This window comes from Callorhinus ursinus, unplaced genomic scaffold (genome assembly GCF_003265705.2).
Source record: "Callorhinus ursinus isolate GAN/ISIS: 27379988/994484 unplaced genomic scaffold, GSC_fseal_2.0 scaffold2, whole genome shotgun sequence".
NCBI classification, from domain to species: domain Eukaryota; kingdom Metazoa; phylum Chordata; class Mammalia; order Carnivora; family Otariidae; genus Callorhinus; species Callorhinus ursinus.
In genome coordinates, this window is record NW_027397064.1 from 41,669,728 (window position 1) to 41,694,070 (window position 24,343).

General features: G+C 39.6%; 2 protein-coding genes across 7 annotated transcripts in view; one reads left to right on the plus strand and one right to left on the minus strand.

Annotated features, from left to right (window-relative positions):
• The window catches only part of STAT1 (signal transducer and activator of transcription 1), a 295,742-nt gene that overhangs the window by 36,700 nt on the left and 234,699 nt on the right, over positions 1–24,343 (plus strand). For 3 of the 6 annotated variants that reach the window (XR_012374852.1, XR_012374854.1, XR_012374856.1), the window contains exons 26-27: positions 3–6,588; positions 10,790–11,008. The exons of 1 other annotated variant lie outside the window; for it this stretch is intronic. The gene's annotated coding sequence lies outside the window, so the exon portion shown is untranslated. Of the gene's footprint in view, positions 1–2; positions 6,589–10,789; positions 11,009–18,007; positions 23,059–24,343 lie in introns of those variants that run through there. 2 more of the 6 variants (XR_012374857.1, XR_012374858.1) reach the window with 2 other exon arrangements.
• GLS (glutaminase) overlaps positions 6,407–24,343 on the minus strand; it is an 80,308-nt gene continuing 62,371 nt past the window's right edge. The window contains exons 15-18 of the mRNA XM_025848457.2: positions 10,881–10,942; positions 9,666–9,742; positions 9,516–9,579; positions 6,407–6,776 (exon numbers count right to left, since the gene is read on the minus strand). Coding sequence (XP_025704242.1) covers positions 6,620–6,776; positions 9,516–9,579; positions 9,666–9,742; positions 10,881–10,942 — 360 coding nt within the window. The 3' untranslated portion in view covers positions 6,407–6,619. The remainder of the gene's footprint in view (positions 6,777–9,515; positions 9,580–9,665; positions 9,743–10,880; positions 10,943–24,343) is intronic.

Here is a 24,343-nt window from a genome sequence, read left to right on the forward strand (position 1 = left end):
AGACTGCTTTCTGGTGTTTCGTGAAGCGTATTCTGTTACCGTCTTCCTTCACTAGCACTGACACCACCCACGTGGCTTAGCGGGGCGGGTTCAGCAGGGTCCTTCCACAGAACGTTCGCAGACTGCTGTCTCTGTAGCTGCGCCTTCATTTCCCCACCGTCGCCACTATGGTTCTATTAGTACGTAAATGCCATGTTTTTTGGGTGGGGATAAACTTTTCTCAAAGTCTATTCTAAAATTTAAACTTTACGTATTGCATTAAATATAATCTGCCCGTGGTGCTCTCCTCCTCTCAGTTTTTACTAAGAACACATGAACCTGACTGGCTTTGCATTGACTTTTTAAGTTGAAATGAGGAAGGAACAAAGAAGAGAACATTAAAAAAAATAGTGTTTCTAATTGTCGGCATTTAACTGCTGGTGTGTTTTGGCCCTTTGAGAACAACCTGGCGTGGTTTCGTTTTATCATGCCAGACAAGAGATTTTGGTTACTTTTGAGAAGTACTGAAACTCTAACGTTAGTCTCTTACAAACAACTTTGGCGTAAAGATTTTAAAAGTTACTGGCATTATGTGTAGGTTTGATGTTTTTTCTCATGTTTTTCTTACTTATGCTTAGACATACAAACATGTGAGTCCTTATTTTTGATTAAGGCTGATAACACCACGTTCCTGAGCACTGCCCTTTCTTAACCCGCTTGCAGTCTGAACTGCTGTGGCCGATGGGTCAGTCAGTGGAAGACAGGCAGGAAGCAGTATTGGAATGAGCTGCAGTGAGTGCCATGAAAAGCAAACAAAGTGCTTTGGTCTTGCTGACCGCAGCTGCCTCCAAATGCCCAAATAATTTGGCAGTTAGTTTGAAATGTATTTTGGTACTGCTAATAGAAGTTTCTAACTTAGAAATACATGGCAAGTGGGACTCTGACTTGTCTCCAAAGCCACATCTCAGACCCACATCCCAAGATTAGAGGAGCTCTTCCCGAGGAGTCACTGTGCCCACGTCAAAAGGGGCCATTTTTCTCCAAAGGTGTTGTAAGCTAGAAAGCCGTGGCCTTCTCAAAGTAAAAGGCACTGTGTGCTGGAAAAAAAATAGTGTAATGAAAGACATAATCACCACTTAGACATAAATATGGCAGGCTAGACTTAACTATTGTTTGAAGGGTTGTCAGGGAATAGTGGTGTAGGCTTGAATGCTGGCATCCTAACAAATAGGACCTCTCTCATCTCTGTATCTGCAGTATTTACATCTAGGAAACATAAAGTTTCTTTATAATAAACATGGAGAACTGTATTTCTCCAGTAGGTAAGGCCCTCCCTAGCCATAAGTTTATTATGTTCATGTATAATCATTATCATGAGTCACCATGTAGATCCTGGTTTACGGATGTTTGTGAGTTTTAAGAGTACTTCTGGTGTGGTGTTTGTAGAGGGTTTGATAAGCATAGAGCTGTTATGTACCACCTGAGAAGAATTTCTCCTTATTAAGGAAGGAGATTTCTGAGATGGCAATAAATGATTGAGCGATTTATTCAGCATTAAATGACCGAAAGCTATTTACTGCCTGTAAGCTAAAATGGAATATTAAGCCTCAATAAACAAAGCACTCCTTTCACTTCTGACTATCCCAGGGAAAACAAGAAAAAAACCCTAGAAATTGTTTTGAAAACTGTGGTACCTACTGTTTGAACCGGGATGCTGTTCCCAAAGCAAGGGGTATTTCCTTGAGTGGCTTCTTTTGGTTAGTTAAAACTCATTCACTATACTAGTTCATCAAATATATATTGAGCACCTGCCATGAGCCAGGCACTATTCTAGATGTTTGGGAAACATTGGTAAACAAAAACAAAGATCCCTGCTCTTTTGGAGCCTAAGATGTTTTGAGATACTGGATCATGTGTTCTAGTTGCCTTACTTATGAAAACATAAGATTTTGTGAAACATAGCCAAAAGCTACAGATAACTTAAATTGCTATATAAAATTATGCACAATTTCAAGGAAATGGCATTTAAAACAGTTTTAGGAAGGCTAAAGATAATATGGTTTTTAGAACCTACTAAGATGAGTTTATATAGCCCTTAAAAGATACTGACAATCACACTCAGCTTCCAAGTTTTGGTAAACTAACTTCAGGTTATATGCATATGCTATACTGAGAAATTAAACCTCTTGCTTGGCCAATTGAAAAAAGTACCACACTTAAGCAGTTTTAAACGTATTAAATTTATATTGGGCATACAAAGGTAGAGGTTCCTCAATGGTACCTTTGACAGGAAGCTAATAAAAGGTACTGTATTCTTATACTATGTAAATTCTGTGTTTCTTAGTGCCATCACACTAATGCCCTAGTGTTGGTGTGTTTTTTGTACACGTATGAAGCAGTTTCTTTTTGTTATTATGAGTGCTTGTTGGACTCAATTCTAGTAGGCTCTTTAAAAGACAAGTGGAGAGGGGCGCCTGGGTGGCTCAGTCAGTTAAGCATCTGCCTTCAGCTCAGGTCATGGTCCTGGGGTCCTGGGATCAAGCCCCACATCGGGCTCCCTGCTCAGCAGGGAGTCTGCTTCTCCCTCTGCCTCTTCCCCTGGTTGTGCTCTCTGTCTCTCTCTCAAATAAATAAATAAAAATCTTAAAAAAAAAAAAACCCACAAACACGTGGAGAGGCAGCTAGGGGCAAGGCTGGGGTGCATGGAGGCCTGGGATCAGGTTCAGGCTCCAGAATAGAAATAAAGTGTCCAGTCTTTGCCCCTTTGTAATAACTGATTTAATTTTCTAATCTTTCCCATCCCAAAACACACCCTTCCCGGAACTTCTAGTAATCACATCCTTTCTTTATATAACTATAAAATACCCCTTCCCCAAAAGCCCCTTTTAAAGTGCCACCTAACACATTCATGGGCTGCTTCCCTGTGCTAGCTAGTCTGTGATTCATGAATTTACTCATTTTACTATGAAGGTTAGTAAGTGAAATTAGGAAGATTACCCAGCCCTTGTAAACAATCCCGCAAAACTAAGACGCTCATGTTGTATCAAGGATAAGCATAATTTAATGCTTCCATATTTGGTGTCACTCATCTGTTCGTCTCCCCTGTACTGTGTGCTGCCTCTATGTGGGAATGTATATACCATAGCTCCTGGTGAGCTCTGCAAGGCTGAACACTGTAGCACTTACACTTGTCTTTAAAACTCCACAGACAGGTTTTAGCTAATTTGCAACTCGCCCAGTTTTCTGTCCATAGTGGGCACAGTGTGGTAGGATGCAAAGAACATGAGACTGAGAGTTCTGTATCACAGCCCACTCTTGGGTCTCAGCTTCATCTATGAGAGTGGGATTAGATTAGCGATGTCTGATGCCTCTTTCAGTCCTAAAATGTCGGTAACGCAGATGATTCACATCATCTAACTACTATTGCAAAGCAAATTACTTTGTGACAAACAACTTCGATAGTTGAAAACGGCAGTCATGGTATTCTCATACCATCTCTATGGTTAGAAAACCACACACTAAGCCTAACCCTGTAGACCAGGGGTTTCTGGCCTTGGAAGCGAATGCCATTCCATATACCCAGCTTGTCCTACTCAGACCCTAGTGTGGCGGTACTAGATTCGGCTCCCTAAATAGGTGCTGTCTAGGAAACAGGGCAATGGCTGAAGCCACTGACTTCGACTGGAAGCAAAAATCTAAACATTTGGAGGCTGCTAGTGAAAACCACCTCTCTTCTCCTTAAAGGAGGTTAGAACCCCTCCTAGTGAAGGACATGTTTAATGATTGAATTCTACAGATACTGAGTGTGTCCTAACTGCAAAATGATAGTGTTCACTTCTAGAGCACTGGAAACATGCCTGTCCATCCTTCCACCCTCAAGGATGAACTCCTTACAGGATCGTCCTCTCATTGTGATAACCCCAGCTGCCGCCCTGCATAGTACCTGGCTCAGAGGAGGCATGAGAAATTGATTTGAACCAACTAGATACAGTCTGTATGCTCAGCAGAGTTCCCAACCCAGTGATGTAAGAAATCCTTAGTGGTTTTAAAAAATTCATTTTTTACAGGTTTTTTTTTTTGGATACATGTATTTATTATGCTGTAAAAAGCAACACTACCTGATTTCATTTAAAATAAATATTTCCCAATTTCAGAATACTTACAACTTATAGTTTTAAGATTAGATTCAACTTTGGGAGGTTCTGGAAGCAAATACATTCATAGCTGTACAATCCCCAGGAAGAATCTAAATCCAGCATTGGGTCATTCAGTCCCCACCCGACAAACAACAGCATCAAATGGTCGACAGCAAATCCAGCTCTACAGCTAAAGGGCAGTGTGGGGCAGTAGTGGGACACAGCACATTGCACCCCAAAATGAGATCATTAGAATTGAGACCACCAAAAACAGCAATGTATACGAAGCTTTAAATAAACATGACCACAGAGAGCTCTCATGGTACAGAAAAAGCACTTAATGATCCTAAAGCCAAAACAGATCTTTGGAGTATACTGATGGCAGCAGTTAACAGCACAGTCAAAAGCACTGAAACCAAGTGTACTTGTTATTACCAGCCGACAGCAAACAGCCAGAGCAGGAACCAGCGTAGTCATAAATAACCTCATGGGTAAATAAGGGCACATTTGACTAAACCACAAAGATTTTACAAAATAGTTTTGACCTGACAAAAAAGATGAAAACTCTGTTTCCAAACAACAGTTAGAACCTCTTTTCATTAAAGCCTCAAAATTGTTGGTAACCTTTAAGCCACACAATGGAATCAATCATCTTAATGTTTCATTTTCGTCACAAAAAGCAAGCTGCTGTGTGAGCGAAGTTATTTCAGTTGATTTCAGCTAAAGAACATCTACCGCATATAATCTGCGGGGATAGTGCAGTTCCTCTACAGCATTTTGCAAATACTACCTGTCTGCATAGCTAGAGAGATCTGTGGGGCAGAAGCACAGCGGCAGGGCCAGGTGCCCACCCACCGTATTCCCCACAGAAGTGCACACGTGGGCATGGCTTCGTGCCTGATGCGGCTCAGTTAAGGAACACTGGCCACGGTTCCTCCAAAGGAGGTGCTGTCTAGGAAACAGGGCAATGGCTGAAGCCACTGACTTCGACTGGAAGCAAAAATCTAAACATTTGGAGGCTGCTAGAAGGGGAAAGGGGCCCTTAGGCATGATAAAGGTTGGAAGCAGCAGTATGTGCTGATAGAAAAGGAAAAAAAAAAAAGGAACTTGCTGAATTTGCTACATTATAACAGCTAGCATTCCTGTAGTTGAGGATTTTGCTCATTTGGCTAAAAAGGACTTCAAAAAAGCCCACTTGTGTGTGTATGTGCCTGTGTGTGTGCTTAGTATCAGAAAGCCTCATTAGCAAACCCCGTTACCTCTGAGGTATGATAGGATAAAACGTAGGTGCAGTTCCTCCCCAAGACAGACAGTGGGTCTCAATTTAAAATGAGGTGGCCTTTTCTTCTTATTAAACTATAGAGTCCACCAACAATTACACAGTAGAGAATGAGGAGAAAACTGGAATGATCTCGCAGTCCCCCAAATAGAACTAATATCTTGATGCCTTTAATTACAGGCTTAAAAATAAAGGTTAAGTGTAACAGTTCCCATACCATCATAATAACTTTGGTAGCTTAGAGCGTTGATCTGAATTTATCCTCATCTTTATCCTGGAAACTGAAACATATTTTAAAGAGCTGCGGCAGCACATCCCTTCCTTTTTTAGGTTGATGAATTTGACTAATTTGTACTTAGCTTAGTAATTTGTCTGGTTCATCTCCTGTAGACAAATGGCCTAGTTGTATCTCGGATGCCAGATATGTGAGGCATTTTCTGACTTTCGGTGGAAAACATGAAAACTGCATAGTGTGCCAGCACCCACATTCCCAGCTAAAGCAAAGAGGCAAATAGCTAAATGTCTGGGAAGAGAAGCTGGACTAAGGGGGATATAGAAAAAGGAATTTTTTTTTCAAAAGTATTATATAACTACATTCACATATATATTTTGGTCACCAAACATATCTTAAACAGATTCCCTGATAAAGTCTAATCAGAATTGGTCTATGCTACTAACAGTTGTTAACTATTTTAATTTTTAAAGAGTCACGCCATGAAGCTAGAGTGATGGGAGACATTTAAAACACATAACCCTAAGTGCATATAGTTGTTCGGACACTCAAACTAAATCTACACTTGAAGTCCTGAAAAACCACACTCTTTTTGCTTCTGAAGGCAGCCTTGACCCATCTGGACAGACTGTACAACAGAACTTAATTTATAAATGCCTAAGTTCATCATATAAATTGAAAATTCACAGAACACACAAAAATAAATCCTGAAGACCACACAGTTAAGCTAGCATTGGTAACTATTTCTTTTACATCAAATTATACAATGCACGAGGTAAATATTGCTCACATTATGGAGGGAGATTGTTTTATTTCTATTTTTTCCCAAAGAGATCAGATTTGTCCTGTGTGTACAATGAAGAAAACTCCAGTAACACTGAAATGACAAATGTTGTAAAATATACATCACTACCAGATAGAAATACACATGTTCTTCATAATCATTTTCCACAATTAAATAGGTAAGTGATTTATATTTGGGGCTTAAGACCATTATAACAATCCGTCAAGATTCTTATGGACCGTTTGATTTTCTTTTCCATTGTCGGAATCTCCTTGAGGTGTGTACTGGACTTGGTATTCTTGGAGGATTTTAAATACATCGTGGTGTCCAAAGTGCAGCGCTTCGTCCATGGGGGTGTTATTCCACCTAAATGGGTAGCACAACATGGCCTGGGTCATTAGATAATCTCTGTACAAAGATGATAATCCAGCGTTCCTAGATGCTAAATGCAGGCTTAAGGGCCATTCAAATTTGGCCATTTCAGCAATGTTACAAGTAAAAATTGAGACACAGGGATTCATAATTCAAAAAGTGGTCTCACGGGCCACTTGAGATATAGGGAGGAAGGGAAAGCGATCTTCTACAAATGGATCTTGTTCACATATCTAAGTACATATGGAGGGGAAGTTCTAGTGTCGACAGATAGTGTGGACCCCTCCAGGATGCTGGAAGTTTAATTTCATGAAAAGCCCACAGGATTGCTCCCTAAATAAAATGTCCAAGGAAAAGTCAGGTATATAACACCCATCACCCTATCCTTGGACTGAAAATTTGTGTTCCTGTCAATTCAAAATCATGACAAATCTCGGAAGTCTGGAAATGACTGTGACCTCATTAGGGCCCAGAAACACACTGGAGGAGCGGCATCGGCCCCAGAGGGATTGACATTGTCCTCATCTCTGGTAAGGATGGGAACCCAGGGGCTCAAATGGACCACTGTGCCACCAGAACAGTAACGACACTTTCCATTTTAAGTGTGTTTCTGGGGTGCACTCCTCAGTGGGAGAGGTGAAGACTGAAGATAAGAGAAAGAGTTGCCAGCAGTGATTAACCAGCTCAATAGCCTTTGGAAAGAAGAGATAATACTGTGAAACTCACAACACAAGTAAATGAGAGTGTGAGAATCAGTCCCCTAATACTTGATCAAACTCTTGAGCCTCTCTTCCTCGCTCTCCACTGAACTTCTCCATGGCTGCCAGGCACTCAGCCTCCCACTTTGTCATGTGCTACTCTCCCAACCTTCTGGTTTTCCTTCTTGCCATTTCTTTGCAGCTCTGTCTTAAACCTTTTACCTCCTTAATGGGGTCACAGTATGGAACCGAAAGGTTTTCTGAATAGTCTCAAAAAAATATTTTTGGATAAAATTTTGTAATCTTCATTTTCAAAATCAGGTAAGTAACATTTTACATGTATCTTCATGTTTCTCCAAAAACAGCTCCTTTTCCACACTGGCCTTCATTAATTTAGGGAGTTGGTGGCCTTAAACTGGGAGGTGGGGGAGGGGGACTGTTCAGGCATCTACAGCAAATAATTATGTGTCTTTCTGGAACAACTGAATGTTAACTGCAAGTTACATTTTTGACAACTCTTCCTCCATGAAATAATACAAACTGTCAACTTTAAAGAATACACTACATTCACTCAAACCTGTTTTATAATTTGAGGGGACACTGACTCTATGAAATGGAGAGAAGAGTTGTCTTGGTTTAGCTTATATTCTAGAGTAGTTGAATACCCAGTTACCAAGTTAGTTATTTAGCTAACTCCTGCCTATCAGATGGGTATGCCTACTTCCACATTCCTAGAGGCCAATGTAGGGCAAAAAACAAAACACTTCAATCTTTAGATATAAAGGATAAAATAGCACAGTAAATGTTTCCAGCTTGTGTTAAATAGTGTTTTAGTTGGCATTATAAACACAGGGCACAAAGATTGGGTGGGGGAAAGACTCTCATCAGTTTCTTGCTCTAGAAAGAGCTGGTGTGAACATTATATTTGGGGATAAAAGGGAGGATTGTCCCTCTTAACATGAGGTTTTAAAATATTGCCAGTAAAGGTCATGATGAAATAACCAAAGTGTTACCATACTTACAATACTAACAATTTTCAGACACATCATAACTTTTCTGCATTTCTTGCAAGCAGCTTGAACTAATAAAACCCAAACTTCTAATTTAAAAAACAGTGAAACCAAGATCTAATAGCTAGAGAATAATCAACTTGCCCCAAATTTATAATACAGTCCTCAAATATCCAATCCAAAACTCCTAATCATACTTCTCAAACCTCTCTATCAAGCATTTTTTCCTTCAATTCTTAGCCTTTATTCTCATTATTGACTCATTCCGTTACAGAACTCCAGGTACATGTTGCACAAGTGTGTGAGCACAGAGCTGACTTTATATATATAATGTATGTAGTACAGCTGCACTCTGAAGCTTCCTGTGACTGGCCACTCTGTGGAAAGCATTTACTTCAAGAGGAAAGGTGGTTTGCCATGTGGACCAGGAAAGAGAGGAGAGAAGCAAAATATATTCCAGGCAGATTTCTCCCACCGCAGACAGAGCACCCTTCTCTCCTTTCTGTACCTTCAAATCTCATCTCTTCCCCAAAGCACTGATTAAAGTTCAACTCCACAGAGCCTTCTAAAACTGACACCAACCAAATCTAGGAATTTCAAGAAAATCTAATATATTCATTTCAGCGTTCTGTGACAGTAATTTTTCTTACACATTTTTAATATGCTCCTATAAATGTTTATCTTGTCTACCCTCTGAAGTTAAAAGCCCCCAAGGACAAAATTCCTATTTCTTCTTTTCCAACACAAAGCACTGTTTTCTTTATACAGTGTACTGACTAACAGACTAACCCGAAAAATTCTGAATAAGAGACCATCCTTAGATGAGAGGTAAGATATGGGAGAGAGAATGATCAACCTAGCAGAAACAAGGTTTTTGTTGCCTTTGTAAGGTACCATAGCAAGTTGAAGAATGTCTCCAATATATACATGGTGGGTTTAAATATACCATCAACTTAAATATTATACCCTGTATAATAAAACACAGACTCACCAATTACATGGTAGAAGGTAACATAAGTGCTCACCTGTCTTTGGGGAAAGGGTTTACTTTGCACGCTTCCAGCAAAAATTTAACAACTTCAACATGACCTGTATCCAAAACAAAACAGGCAGATTTTAGTATCAAGTAGAAGTTACGTCTGGGAAAAAAAAAAGATGAATGGTTCATATATTACCCTCTGCAGCAGCTACATGGAGTGCTGTTCTAGAGTCATAGTCTCGCTGTTCCATGTCCATGGCTGACAGAGCAAATCTGAAAATGTGTAAGAATAAGCTATTCATGATCTATAAAATGTCATTCACCCTTATAACATTTATCCCATCATTCTAAGCTCTTGTGAGACAAGTAAGTGCCATCCTTTATTGGGCTCACTAATGGGAACTTGAGAGCGTGTTAAACCAGTTCACAGGCCTCCTGGGTAAATGCCACCTCCCCTCTTTTCCTTAGCTTTGTTCTTTTTGGGTAAAAGGAAATGTTCACCAACTCTCACAGAATTCAGCTTCATTACATTACTGTTCAAAACTCAAGGATAGTGGCATACCAAAGTTTGTGCCTCAGAAGGGCAAGAAACTAATACCTACTACTAAAGTTAAATGTTTTTACTAAGGCTCCCATTCTGTAACATTTTATAGTGTACAGTTTACAAGTACTAATCAGGAAACTTTAAAAAAATTTTTTTAAGTACACATTGTTTTACTGAGATAAAATTGGCATAGAACATAAGGGAAGTTTAAGGTGTACAACAGGCTGGATTTGATACATTCATATACTGCAGTATGACTGCCACAGTAGTTCTAGCTAACCCTTCTATCACATCATGTAATTATTTTTTTTCTGGTGAGAACAATTAAGATCTAGTCTCCTAGGAACTTTGAAGTTTATAATACAATACTGTTGATATAAATACTAATCAGACTGGAAGACAAAGTAGAAATTAAGCATAAATATTTTTCCATGTTTTTCCATGTTAAAATTCAGTTGCTACTCTGTACAAGAGATCTTATGTTAAGTGTGCAGTGCTATACAACCTTTCTAACTCTGGTGATCTACGGAACACTAAATGCCCATTTTCACTCCCTCTTCACCCCCAAATGTGGGAAGGGGAGGGAAGAAGGGGACTGAGAAAGCATCATCCAACTCCAATAAAACACTAATCAGCCAGATTAGTTGAACAGTTACACTTGAGAGAACAGAGGTCTGGGCTTTTTAGGAGGTAGAAAAGGACAAGACTGCACAGGAAGCCTAAGGCACTGGAAGTGGGGGGATTTAATATAAATTTGTTTGGGTCATTTTTATTAGATCAGCCTTAAAAAATGGCCATCTGCCCAGAAGCAACTTCATAAACTTCTGTAAACCATATGCTGAGCCATACGCCACCGTGTTAACACACCTTCGAAGTGCAGACACATCTCCAGTATACGCGGCAAACAAAAGGTTTATCACTGACTTCACCTGTGAAGAAAAGAGAGTTCAGGCATCCACGGGGGGGAAAATAAATAGAATGTGCTACTATCACCGGTAAGTGATCTCCATGTGCTCTGAACTCTTCAGCTGCGTCACGCGCAAAGTTACCACAAGTACACTTCTATCACCAAAAAGCACACACACACATGATTTTTTTTTTTTTTTTTTGAAATAGAGGGTTAGGAGAGAAAATTCATCAATAAAGATAAGCCACATGAAGGAGGGAGTGGAATGATATTGGCACAAAAGTGGAAATTTGGGACCTGTGAAACACACATAGTTGGGGCAAATGAAAATTGTTTAGAACCCTTCTAATTTGGTTTGTCTCAGTACCGTGAGAGTGGACTTTTATACTCATAAAGTTCACATCACATCTTTGTTAAAAATTAATCATGCTATATAAGTGTTTAATCCCTGCCAGCAATCACTGTCCTCACCAATCACCAATCACCGGCTTCTCTGGAAATCCTAGGAGACAACATTCAGTATCAATCACCTTAAACTTAACGACTATACTCCCCTGGAAAGACAGTCAAGTCAATGCCCAGGTAGTATAAACTAGCATTCTCAGAGCCTAGGACGCTGCCTCTGCTCAAAAGGTGGGTAAACTCCCCAGATTTTAAGTCACTGCTAATGAGTGCTTCAAGACTTCAAAGTACATCTTCTTTTGACAGTTACCCACTTGCTTGTCCTTACAATTAAGGAAAAGGCTAGTTATCCTAAAAGGTCATTAGATTTTGGCTTGCTTTCATAGAGACTTTCTCCAACCCTGTTTTTGAGAAACTGTTGAACACACAATGTAAATACTTCATAAATTCCCACTTCCATCTTTTGCAACTTCAATATTCATATTGATGATCCAACTGACACTGGACTCAATGGTAGAAAACAGGAGTTGAATTGGAGGGATGGAAAGTAACCCAGCTATCTGCCAACAAAGCCGTGGGCCTGGGAGCTGCGCTTTCAAGAGCTTACCCTGGACCTCTCCCCTTTCCACAATGGCTTCCCTTTTAAAAAAAAAAAAAAAAATTTATTTATTTATTTGAGAGAGAGAATGAGATAGAGCATGAGAGGGGGGAGGGTCAGAGGGAGAAGCAGACTCCCTGCTCAGCAGGGAGCCCGATGCGGGACTCAATCCCAGGACTCCAGGATCATGACCTGAGCCAAAGGCAGTCGCTTAACCAACTGCGCCACCCAGGCGCTCTCTGTGGCTTTCCTTTTAAATCAAACTGGAACTAGCCATCTCTGGACTTCTCTAGGTCAGGATTTTCACAATCTGTTCTCTAGAAACTGTGCACAAAGGATCTGTGGGGTAAAAAGGGTCCTATAGTCAGGCATTTTCTTAAAATATTAAATCCACTTCTTGGAAATTCATGGGCCCATGAAAGGCTCTGTAAAGTTCTGCAATACAGGAACCAGCTGAACACACCCCCCAAATTTTACTATTACTGTTGACATTACTCCAAAAAACCTTCCTCTTATTCCTTCAGTGCATTAGCTTGCCTTCCAAGCTGCCCTTACTGCTCCTGCCCAGCCTGTGCCCTGTAGTCGGTCTCCTGCTAATCCTAAATCCAGAACAGTGTTCTCCCTGGAAGTGGAGGGGAAAGCATCACAGAATCAAAGAGAATGTTCTAAAAGTATACAGAAGCATCTCTCCTCCCATTTCCAATTGTCCTAATCCCACAACTCAGTTTGACACATTTTAGGAAAAACAGCCTTTTGAAAAATGTCTCCAGGTGATTTTGATAGGCATTCTTCTGGGTTATATAAACTGTTCCAAGTGCCCCCCCTTTTTTAACTGGATCCAATTGGAATCCCCAATTCCCCTTGTGCTCTTGGGCCCACAGAAAAAATACTGATCGGCTATTACAAATTATTCTTCATATTTCCAGCAGGTCTCTCATCATTTCTTGACAATTTTTTTTTCTTATTGATTCCCTTTCGCTCTGTCTTCAGGCCTTCAATACCAGTGGTGCCCCCAAAGCAGATGACCCTGACCATAGCTGTACTTAGATAACTGTTCTCACTTCTCCCTCCGTTACACAAAAAATCTACTTCTAATAGCTGTTCTCCCTTCTTTCTCTCCAAACTTCAAAGCAAAACACATCTATCCTTTTTCACTTCTGAGACTAACTTCTTTACCGATTCCTTTAAACATATATCCTCCCAATCACCTAAACTTGCTCCTTGTTTCCAGCACCTTCACCCTTTCCCTCCTTCACTGGAACCCTATTTCTCCCTTAATATGGACACAACTTCAACCTGTTTTGGAAAACCAACATATAACCCTGCTGCTACCCTCTCTCGGTGCGTATTTTCTGAAGGTAGCTTGTATTGCCTCCTCCCCCACTATTACCTCTACTCTCAAAAGCTCCAGTGGCCTTCCCAAGTCCTGCTCCTTGAGGACCTCCCCACCAAGTCCTGCCTTCTTACTCCTTGGCTTCCACAGTGCTGATTACCCAGATCTTCCTCTGCTTTGCTGTGCAGAATCATCCCCCAATTCCCACTGCTTAAGAATACACCAAAGGCAGTCTCCATCCTTTTAGAGGCTAATTTTCCTCAAAGGTCTCATACATTCCTTTTGCCAGAGTGATTTCCCAATCTGCATCTTTAATCCAAATCTTTGTTCCTAAGCCTTAACTCAACAGCTCCACTTGCTCGTCATGCTGCCACTTCAAACTCAAAAATAGAAAGCCTCTCTGCAGCTCTGATGGCTCCGCACCAAAAGTCCATATCCATCTGCCTACCTGACATTGCCTCTAGAATGCTCAACAGGCATCTCAGACTTACACACAAAATAGAACTTGATTTCCACCGCCCAACCCCAGTTAGTTCCTCTTCTGGTCTCCCTCATTTGGGGATGACCCTACAATTCACCCAGTTGCTCAGGCCAAAAGCCAAGTTATCATCCAGGGCTGCCACATTTGACTGCACCGGTTGAGCCCTCCTCAAGGATGCCTGGCCACGTAGGGGTACCCAACCCATGCTCTTCTCACCCTGCTGTGGCGTCCAGTGCCCAAGTACATCTGATGTGAGGAAGAGAGACTTCCTCATACAAACGTGCTGACAGGGTCTGCTTATGCCAAGGCAGAACTAGCTTTTTTCTATCACACAAACCTACCAAATAGAGCCTGGTGATATTCCTTGATTCTGTTTCTTACAACCACGTCTAGCTCATCAACACATTTGCTCTACCTCCAAAACGTATTTGGAATCCCACCACTTCTCACCACCTCCAGTAATATCACCCTAGACTCACCTTATCTCACCTGGAGGACTGCCATTGCCTCCTAACTGTTCATTCCTCTCAACCAACTCTGCTGCCACAGGGATCTTTTGAAAACATAGGTCCTAGCACTCCCAGTGACTCCCCATCATACTAAAATTAAGACTCTTTACCATGGCTTTCAGAACACTAAATGCCTTACTCCCCAGTTACATCGTGCATCTCGTACCCTATCACTCGGCCCCTTGCGGCTCCCCACCAGCCAGGTGGGCTCCTTGCCATCTTCGGACCTACCCTGGCTGTGCCGGCCGGGGATGCGCCTTTCCCAGATAGTGAGGGTCCTGCCCTCATTTCATTCAGGTCTCTACTCAAATGTTATCTCACATATTCTAGAATACTGACCTCTTTTTCATCATTCCTTATCCCTTACCTTGCTTTTTCTCTTCAGAGTACTTATCATTATCTGACATCATATATATGATATTTCACATTATATATCTGATTTTTTATATAGATATATTTAAATTTGTTTCTTGTCTCTTTCCCCCATTAAATATAAGTTCCATGTGGGGCAGAAACCTTATTTTTACCCCATTATAACCCCAGTGCCTACCACACATAACAAGTGCTCATTAAATATGCGTTGACTCCAATCAACAGAGTGTACACCTTAGACTCACTCACTGTTATACATCAATTATACTGAAATTAAAAGAATATGTTTACTGACTAAATCAATAGTCTCTCCCAAAGCATCAAATATTCAAATTGTTACCAGCACCACTTGGGGGACTAAACTGTCATCATTATTAATTCTTCTACCTCCTTTAGCTTTAAGTATCACTACCAAATTTGTTCAGTCCTCCCCACTGGTGCCTCTACTTCTGGTCCTTCCACCCACCAAAACTTTCCCATATATTTCTAATCTTCTCAAAATATTGCTCTGATCATTAAAGGTTTCTCAGCATGGGAGTGTCAAAAAAATCCCCAAATCATTTTTGATAAAATTTAAATTCTTTAATCTTGCACTCAAGATTCTTCACTCTGGCTAACTCCCTTTGCTCTCTCAACCTCCACAGAACAAAACTGGTCTTACTTACTGCTCTTGTTTTTATCTTTGTGTCAATGCTCCTTTTTCTCCTATACCTCTAGATTCCTCATCAAACCCTTCCGTTCCTTCAAGGGCCAGCCGGAAAACCTCTGGAAGCCCCTTCTTTGCTACCACACTTCCTTAGGCATCTCATCCAGCAGTCACTCTCCATGTAACTTGTTGCCAGTTGCCTGCGTGGTGTTCTGTGACAGCACGTGCCACGGAGTCATCAATCAGACCCTGTATCTCCCACCACAACCCTGAATGTACCTTTTGCTCCTACTAAGCCATAGTACACACTTTCTATTGCCGGAAAGCATCATTTCTCCACCCGTTTTCCACTGCAGTGTTACTCATAGCCCCTGTCTATGAGCTCTACTCCAATCTCTTCAATCAGAACTCATCTCTTTCTCCGACATTTCCCTCACCACGGCACTATCACCTATGGCAGATTTACTTATGTATCTTATCTCCTCTACCACTCAAGAGAAATCCAGAGTTCCAACACGGATACCACTAATATATTAACTACCCATAGTTCTTATTCGTTAAAGCATATTAGTCCTTTTGAGCAATAAATCCTTGATGATTTTCAGTGACTGCATGCATGAACTCCCCTTTTTAAAATTCTGAATTTAGACCAAGCTAGTTTGAAGAGATTTTTTTATATATTGTATGTGTCACTTAATTATTCAATATTTCCAAAGTTCTAAAACTCCTTATTAAATAAGGCCCAAGAGTGGCTGGTTTTAGAATATAATCAGTTCATTAAGAGTATAATAATACTTTATTCACAAGCATGTTTCAGCTCAGAGAGAGAAACACAAAATGAGAAAAAAAAATCAGAAAACTGTAATGTACAAAAGCTCTGTGGTATCAGGGGAAAAAAATACTAGCTTGCCTTTAAAAAAAATTATTAGAGGGTAACATGGAAGCTTAGAATTCTTCCCATGAAAACAAGCTAGCTGCAGGGCTGAATTTAGTCCAAGTCATAGATCAAGACAAGAAGGAGCTTGATCACAAAATGAGTACCATTCACTTCTAGACAAAAAAACACTAGGGGGGGGGGCGCACAGGCACTGGCACCATTTAAAGTTAAAACCACGTTTACTCCAGTGAATAGCCACCTATATTTTTAAGGTTTGCATAAATCACAAAATGAGCTATGAGTAGAATGCCAAGAAAGAAAATGGAACAGCTTAACAGTTTTGAGACAGCAGACGGAGGGTTATTTCATTTAGGGACAGTCTACTTCCTGGTCTTGTTAAAAGAGTTCCACAAGCATTCCCAGCTACACTGGCACACCCTTTGGAATGACGAGCATCATAAACCAAACTGAAGGACAAGGACACCCTCTGAGATGACTCGTGCAACTCCATAAATTTCTCAGTGAATAGATTAACCTGAAATAATCTAGTTTGACATAAGGATGTGGGTGTGCTAACCATTGATCAAGGCTTAATCCCCTAACTCCACAATGGATACTTGGGTTATGTTACTTTTAAAATACCTGTCAAGAAGGCCAGTGTAGAAAACTGAGTCAACAGTGACTGTCGAGATAGATTCATCTGTTGTGATGAATCACTCCTCAGTATAAAGCAGTGGAATATAACATAGTTCAACAGTAGCCCGTATAAATGAAGGGCTCTGATGCTTAATGTATGTTTCTCCATAGTAAAGAAAAACTTCACTTGGGCAGGTAGCCACTAAAAATTTATAAATTAAATGTTAACCAGCTTTCCCTTTACGCTGCACATTTTCCAGTACTACTACATTTTCCTTATCAAATCTCTGTGTCAGAACCTGCCAGAACCAGACAACCTGATGTTAGTTTATTTATACAAAGTCATGACAAGAGTAGGACAAAAATGTTACAGTTCACATGAGTTCATTTCACACTAGCATACTTGGCATATCGAAATAGTACTTTTTTCTCCAAAACAGCTAGAAGCAGTTGGAGAGTCTATCAATTTTACAATTCTAAAATAAGACATTCCTAACTCTCCAATCCTATCATTCTATTCATTTTAAGCCTGTTTAAAAGTTGAATTGTGTGACTTTGTCTCCTCCCAAATGCCTTAATTCTGTACAAGTAGCAATTAGAATTACATAGTATCATTTTACATTTCTATAGTGAACAACCTTGAAAAATTCAACATTTTAAAAAGTTGTAATTGTTTTTAAACATTTCTGATAGGCTGGTTGTAAAATTATAGGCATATTTTATTTATTACTACCACTGAGGTTAAGGGCCTTAGCTCAAGGTCATATAGCATATGAATCAGTAATGTAGCTGGGCTACATTCTGAATTCTGTACAACTAGACCATGGTGATGTGAGTCCTTAACAGACCTCAGACTGTTATCCAAAGGACAGAAGAAAACCAAAGGATGGAATGGCAATTTACCTCTAAACCATAAAGGTCCTTTGCTAAATATCAAAAGGAAGGAGGGGAGGCTGGGAGGGAAAGGTCGGAGAAGAGAGACAGAGAGGGAAGAAGGAAGGGAGGACTGATTCATCAGCTTTACTCCAAGGATTCTATTTCCAACTCTGTTAGCAACTGCAACACCGGGGCTACCCTTGTTTTTCCTCATTAGTTTCTGTCTTCATACAAAGACTAATAATGCAGCCCTTTTGGAAAGGTTTTAATGAAAAGAAAAAAAAAGCAGGAAACTGAAAAACCATCCTTCCCTTCTCACCACTTCTAGTTTGACGTGAGCCACTCTCTCATTTCCAGCTCGCTATGGTATCTGTTGCCATGGGACAGACACTCTTCATCTGTTAAATAAACCATCATCACTCCAGATCCAGTTTTGTTTTAAAAGCTTCACGCCAACTTGGCCTTTTTGAGCCTTTAAATGAAAATAAGTTTTCAGCCTTCTTTCATAAATATTTTTCTTAAGGTCAGATTAAAAAATACAAACCTATTATAGTATAGCGAAAGAAAAATTTTAAGTTGTCATCAAATGTAAATTAATCTCTTACCAACAAGGGTAGAAATATAAACCTGCACAATGCGTACGTGAGCAAAGATATTTCCTCTTTTTCTTATTTAATATTCATATAAATATCATATGGACATGTAAAAACAAAATTATAGTACTTTTGTGATTAAAAAGTGGAAGATGAGTACAAGGCTACATGCTCCTAAGCTTTTCCATTGACTTATTCGGACACAATTATTAATCTGCTATATATAGACAAAATTAATCCAAACTGACAATGATCAGAGGATTAGAGAAAATCCTTTAAGGGAATAACAGTCCAGAAATTTCATAACATTTCCAAGTTTTTAATGCAGGAGGTGTTTATATAATAATTTTAATATAGAAGAATAAATTGAATAGTAAATTTTACTCTAAAGAGGAGCACAGAAATTTCATTTACAAAATATAACCTCAAAATGGCAGCTCCAAACACTGCATTCTGCTTGATTAAAGAATAAACTCTCCTAAGCATACCATTTTCAAAATTTCTCAGTGAATAGATTAACCTGAAATAATTTTACTCATTCTTAAATTAAGAAGTCATGATTATATCAAAGAAATCTGACAACCCAAAAAGACAAACATTCAGATTATACATTATTTAGAAAAAAATAGCTAATATGAAGCACCTACTCTCTCTGGACTGAGCTAAGTGCTTTAAGTATTACTATCTGTTATTATTCAAAGGACAAGAAACTGAAGGCTAATGAATTTAAATTAACTTGAGCAGAGTAATAATGCTGGTAAGCGACAGAGGGAGAGCTCATGCTCAGTCTGACTGATGCTCGGGTCAGTGCTCTCGACCACTACGCAGTATCTACCGGGCCAAGAGATTTCCTAACAAAACCTGAAATGAGATTTCCTCACCAATACAATACCAAGACTAAAATCAGAAGATAGCAACTAAGAAACAGTTCCTAGGGAAATCAGAAATACTAATTTTCTATTGAGGTGCTAGCCAAAGGTATTTTGTTTTTAATTGAAAAGAAAATAGACAAACAAAACAAATCATTCAACTTGGCATATCAATGCCACAAAAGGCAAAAAGTTAAAGATATCTTCAGTTTCTGCATTTAAGTTTTTAAAAGTGAAATATGACTTTTGGGTCAATGTCAAGAGAACAAATATGATTGCTACAACATTAGCAGCAAATAAACAGCTTATCTCAGTGGCTAATGTTATTTGGTAAATGCCAGTGAATGGCCTAAAAAAAGACCCCGAATCGCCAAGGAAATGTTGAAGAAGAAAAACAAAGCTGGGGGCATCACATTGCCCGATTTCAAGCTCTATTACAAAGCTGTGATCACCAAGACAGCATGGTACTGGCACAAAAACAGACATATAGACCAATGGAACTGAATAGAGAACCCAGATATGGACCCTCAACTCTATGGTCAAATAATCTTTGACAAAGCAGGAAAAAACATGCAAAGGAAAAAAGACAGTCTCTTCAATAAATGGTGTTGGGAAAATTGGACAGTCACATGCAGAAGAATGAAACTCGATCATTCTCTAACACCATTCACAAAGATAAACTCAAAGTGGATGAAAGACCTCAATGTGAGACAGGAATCCATCAAAATCCTAGAGGAGAACGTAGGCAGTAACCTCTTTGACATCGCCCACAGCAACTTCTTTCAAGATACATCTCCAAAAGCTAGTGAAACAAAAGCAAAAATGAACTTTTGGGACTTCATCAAGATAAAAAGCTTCTGCACAGCAAAGGAAACAGTTAACAAAACAAAGAGGCAACGCACAGAATGGGAGAAGATATTTGCAAATGACACTACAGATAAAGGGCTGGTATCCAAGATCTATGAAGAACTTCTCAAACGCAACACCCAAAAAACAAATAATCAAGTCAAAAAGTGGGCAGAAGATATGAAAAGACACTTCTCTGAAGAAGACATACAAATGGCTAACAGACACATGAAAAAATGTTCATCATCATTAGCCATCAGGGAAATTCAAATCAAAACCACATTGAGATACCACCTTACACCAGTGAGAATGGCAAAAATGGACAGGGAAAGAAACAACAAATGCTGGAGAGGTTGTGGAGAAAGGGGAACCCCCTTACACTGTTGGTGGGAATGCAAGTTGGTACAGCCACTTTGGAAAACAGTGTGGAAGTTCCTCAAAAATTTAAAAATAGAGCTACCCTATGACCCAGCAATGGCACTACTGGGTATTTATCCCAAAGACACAGATGTGGTGAAAAGAAGGGCCATATTCACCCCAATGTTCATAGCAGCAATGTCTGCAATAGCCAAACTGTGGAAAGAGCCCAGATGCCCTTCAGCAGATGAATGGATAAAGAAGATGTGATCCATACATACAATGGAATATCACTCAGCCATCAGAAAGGATGAATACCCAACCTTTACATCAACATGGATGGGACTGGAGGAGATGATGCTAAGTGAAATAAATCAAGAAGAGAAAGTCAATGATCATATGATTTCACTTATTTGTGGAACGTAAGGAATAGCAGGGAGGACATTAGGAGAAGGAAGGGAAAATGAAGGGGGGGAATCAGAGGGAGAGATGAAACATGAGAGACTATGGACTCTGAGAAACAAACTGAGGGTTCTAGAGGGAGGGGGGTGGAGGGATGGGTTAGCCCAGTGATGGGTATTAAGGAGGGCACGTACTGCATGGAGCACTGGGTGTTATACGAAAACAATGGATCGTGGATCACCACATCAAAAACTAATGACGTATTGTATGGTGACTAACATAACATAATAAAATTAAAAAAAAAATACCAGTGGGCCCATTAGCAACCCTCCTTTTAGATCAAAGCATAAAAGTAGCTAAGAGCATATCTTTGTGTGGCATAACAAACAGCATTCCTACTTAAGAAGTCAGCAACAATTAGGAGGAAAATCGAAATAAGCAAGGGCAAAGGCAGCTATTTCCCTGAAGAACAGAAGTGCATTTTCCATGTGGCAAACCTATGAGTCTTTATATGGCATGGACAACTATCAAAGTTTCATATTCGCTATCTTCCTGGCTCTCTATCTCTCTTATACAAATATTTGTTAAAACTCCATGAAGATTAGCTAACATTAGTGTGTTCAGATAGAGGGCAAGGTGCCACACTTCTGGCATGATAAAGTATCATGTTCATTTACAATTATTATTAACTAAAAAAACAAGTAGGTAAAAAAGGGGTCAAAGAAACTAAAAGCAAAGAATAAGACAGAAAGAGAAGAAAACAGTCACCAAATGCTTGTACATAATACTTTAAAACAAACAAACAAACAAACAAAACAGGTCAGGGCAAATAGAATCAAAAGATTCTCACACTGTCTGGTAGAAATTAAAAATAAATATATACAAGGTCACTGAAAAGAGATGGGGTTCTCTTTCTGCTAAGAAACAAAACAAAGACTTGGCAGCAGTAGAGACAGAATTGTCTTCAATTTAAAGGACCGATCTCTCCTTTGCATGCCCTAAATGTTGCTACAACAAAGCAAGGCACAGGGACATGAATATTCTGTAGTTATTCCAACCACAGTACATTCTTACTGACTGCTTTTAGAAAGAAATCTCTCATCTCCAGAGAGCCATACTTAATTCTCTACATTCTTTAATGTTTATTTTGCAGTTCTACTGTGGGAAGTCTGACATGCTGACTTTACAGACAACACACAGAACAGGCACAATGACATCTATTTCTCTAGTGCTGTACACTTTTCAAAGCACTTTCATAGACATTCTAATATCATCAAATTATGCTAACAGGTTCCTCCAGCACATAATACAAGAAGCTGCTGGAGAATAGGATATTTTTAAGACCCTTAAAAATAATGCAACGTTTAGCACTGTATAAAAAAAATATATATATATATAAATAGGCCAAAAAAAAAATCACTCCAGCACCATTCTCAGGGCCTTATCATGAGACTGCTTAGCATGTATCTGTATTTTAACATTTATAATTCTTATCAGCAATATTTTATGTGAAGCAAGGAGGTTGGACATGGCAAAATTATACACAGAACTCATCTATTAGTGTAATCTATATTAGTTGAAAATTCTTTAAGTAGAATCAAATTCTAAAAGAAAAAAGTCTAAACGTAGGTCTTCTATGTAGGGAGGGTCTAAAGTAGATTCCAAAGCCTACTGTTAAAATCACTATCTGGTAAATGCTCTAAAATCCCTTGCCTGATCTTCTGCAGCTTCTGAACCTAAATTTGGAATGCAGCTATAGGGATAATGGGGGGAGGGAGGCGGGTGGCAAGAGAGCAGATTAGCATCACAGCAAATCCACGGTTAGCAACCTCAATACTATTCTGACAAAGTTGCCCTATTTTCTTCAGCTCTGCTCCACTCTTCAAGAATCAACATTTCCTATCTTCTTTATGCCTGGAAACCGCACAGCCTCCCTCCAACTCCACAACTCATTCTCAGTGGAAAGCCTCCTTTCATACTCTTCAGGAAAATGGAAGCGAAGGGGCAGAAACTTCAACTTCTCCCTACCATGTCTGCAAACCTACCTGCCTGCCTCTCAATGTCCTCTTTTTTGGGAAGAGATGCTTTTCCTCCCACCAAACCTAATCCTCCACTTGTGCTGAGAGCTCCATTTCTTTCCAGAGACATCACTTTATTGGCCATTTCTGCTCTCCTGTTTCTATCTCAGGTTCTCCTTCTTTACTGGGTCTTTTCTATCAGCAGCCAAACCTGCTCTACTCCAATAGTTCTCCGACCTTTAAATCTCAAAGTGAAGAAAATTTTAACTGTGGGGAGAAGGTTACCAATATGGGCTGCCGATTTTTTATTTTCTGAGCACATACAATAAAAACAACCCTACCATCTACTGATATCATACTAAATAAAAGGGCATTTTAACACCAAAAGAAATTTAGGAAAGATGTAATGTAAATGGACACCCCTCATCTTAATGCTTATCTGCTTTGGTACAGTTGACTGTTCCAAATTTCTTACAATACTCTTTCCTTGACTTCTACTATGTTATGCTGGATTTTCTCCTAATGGGACATTTTTCCGTAATGGGAGACTTGTGTACTGTTCTTTTAAAATGGGAGTTCCTTAAGGTTCCTTCGCATTTGGCACTGTCTTCTGGAGCAATCTCACACAGCTTGAGTTTCAAATCTACTCTCTTCATGCTAACAACTCACAGAATTGTATCTCCAACTCAGACCACTCTCGTAAGTTTTAAGCCTATATGTGATACTCAGCATCACTACTTGGGTATCTCACAAATATAAATACGTCAGATGGAAGTTAGTTTTCTCACACTGCCAATTGCCTATCTATGATCTATTCCCTACCCCATCCATGCTAAGAGAATCTCTATTAGTTAGGGATAGCAATGTGCCAACTAAAAATTCTTCCCTAGATTCCCTTGTAGCTAGTCTGGTCAGTAAGTGTCAAATGGGTTATCTGATTTAGGTATCCCTCTTTCTTTTCTTCTTCCACTTTGACCATACAAGTGAGGCTAAAGGTGGAACAGTTATCTTGCAACTAAAAGGTGACAGGCAGGAAATCTAAAGCCAACACACTAAGGTTGGTTGGAGTATATCTTACAGATGGCACACATCCTGGATTTTCTACCCCCAGACTTCTTGTTATGTTAGAAAAACAACGCCATTCACTTAAACCCCTACTAATCATACTCTTGATATCTAGCCAAACAGACCTTTGTTACAATAACCAAAATTCATTTCTCCCTGTACTCCCAAGGTTTGCTTCTCCAGTGTTCTCCATCTTAGTAACACAGCACTATCTGCCCTATCACTTATACTAAAACCTGGCTGTCCCCTTGACATCTCATTCTTTTCATCCACCAAATACTATCACCAAGTGCTGCCAACCTTCATCTCTTAAACACATCTCATATCCATCTACCTTCTCCCATCTATTTCCCCATTCTGTCACATCTCATCTCAGGCCCAGAACTTCAATGAGTTTTGGGTTCAGTTCAGTGCAGTATTCCTCCTGCATTCCTCTCCTTCCCAGAGGTTAAGTTTTAGTGAAGACTGGTGTGCATGTTCTTATACTTTAACTACCTTGTACATTTATCTCATAAAGTCTTTTGTATAGGTGTATAAAGTGTC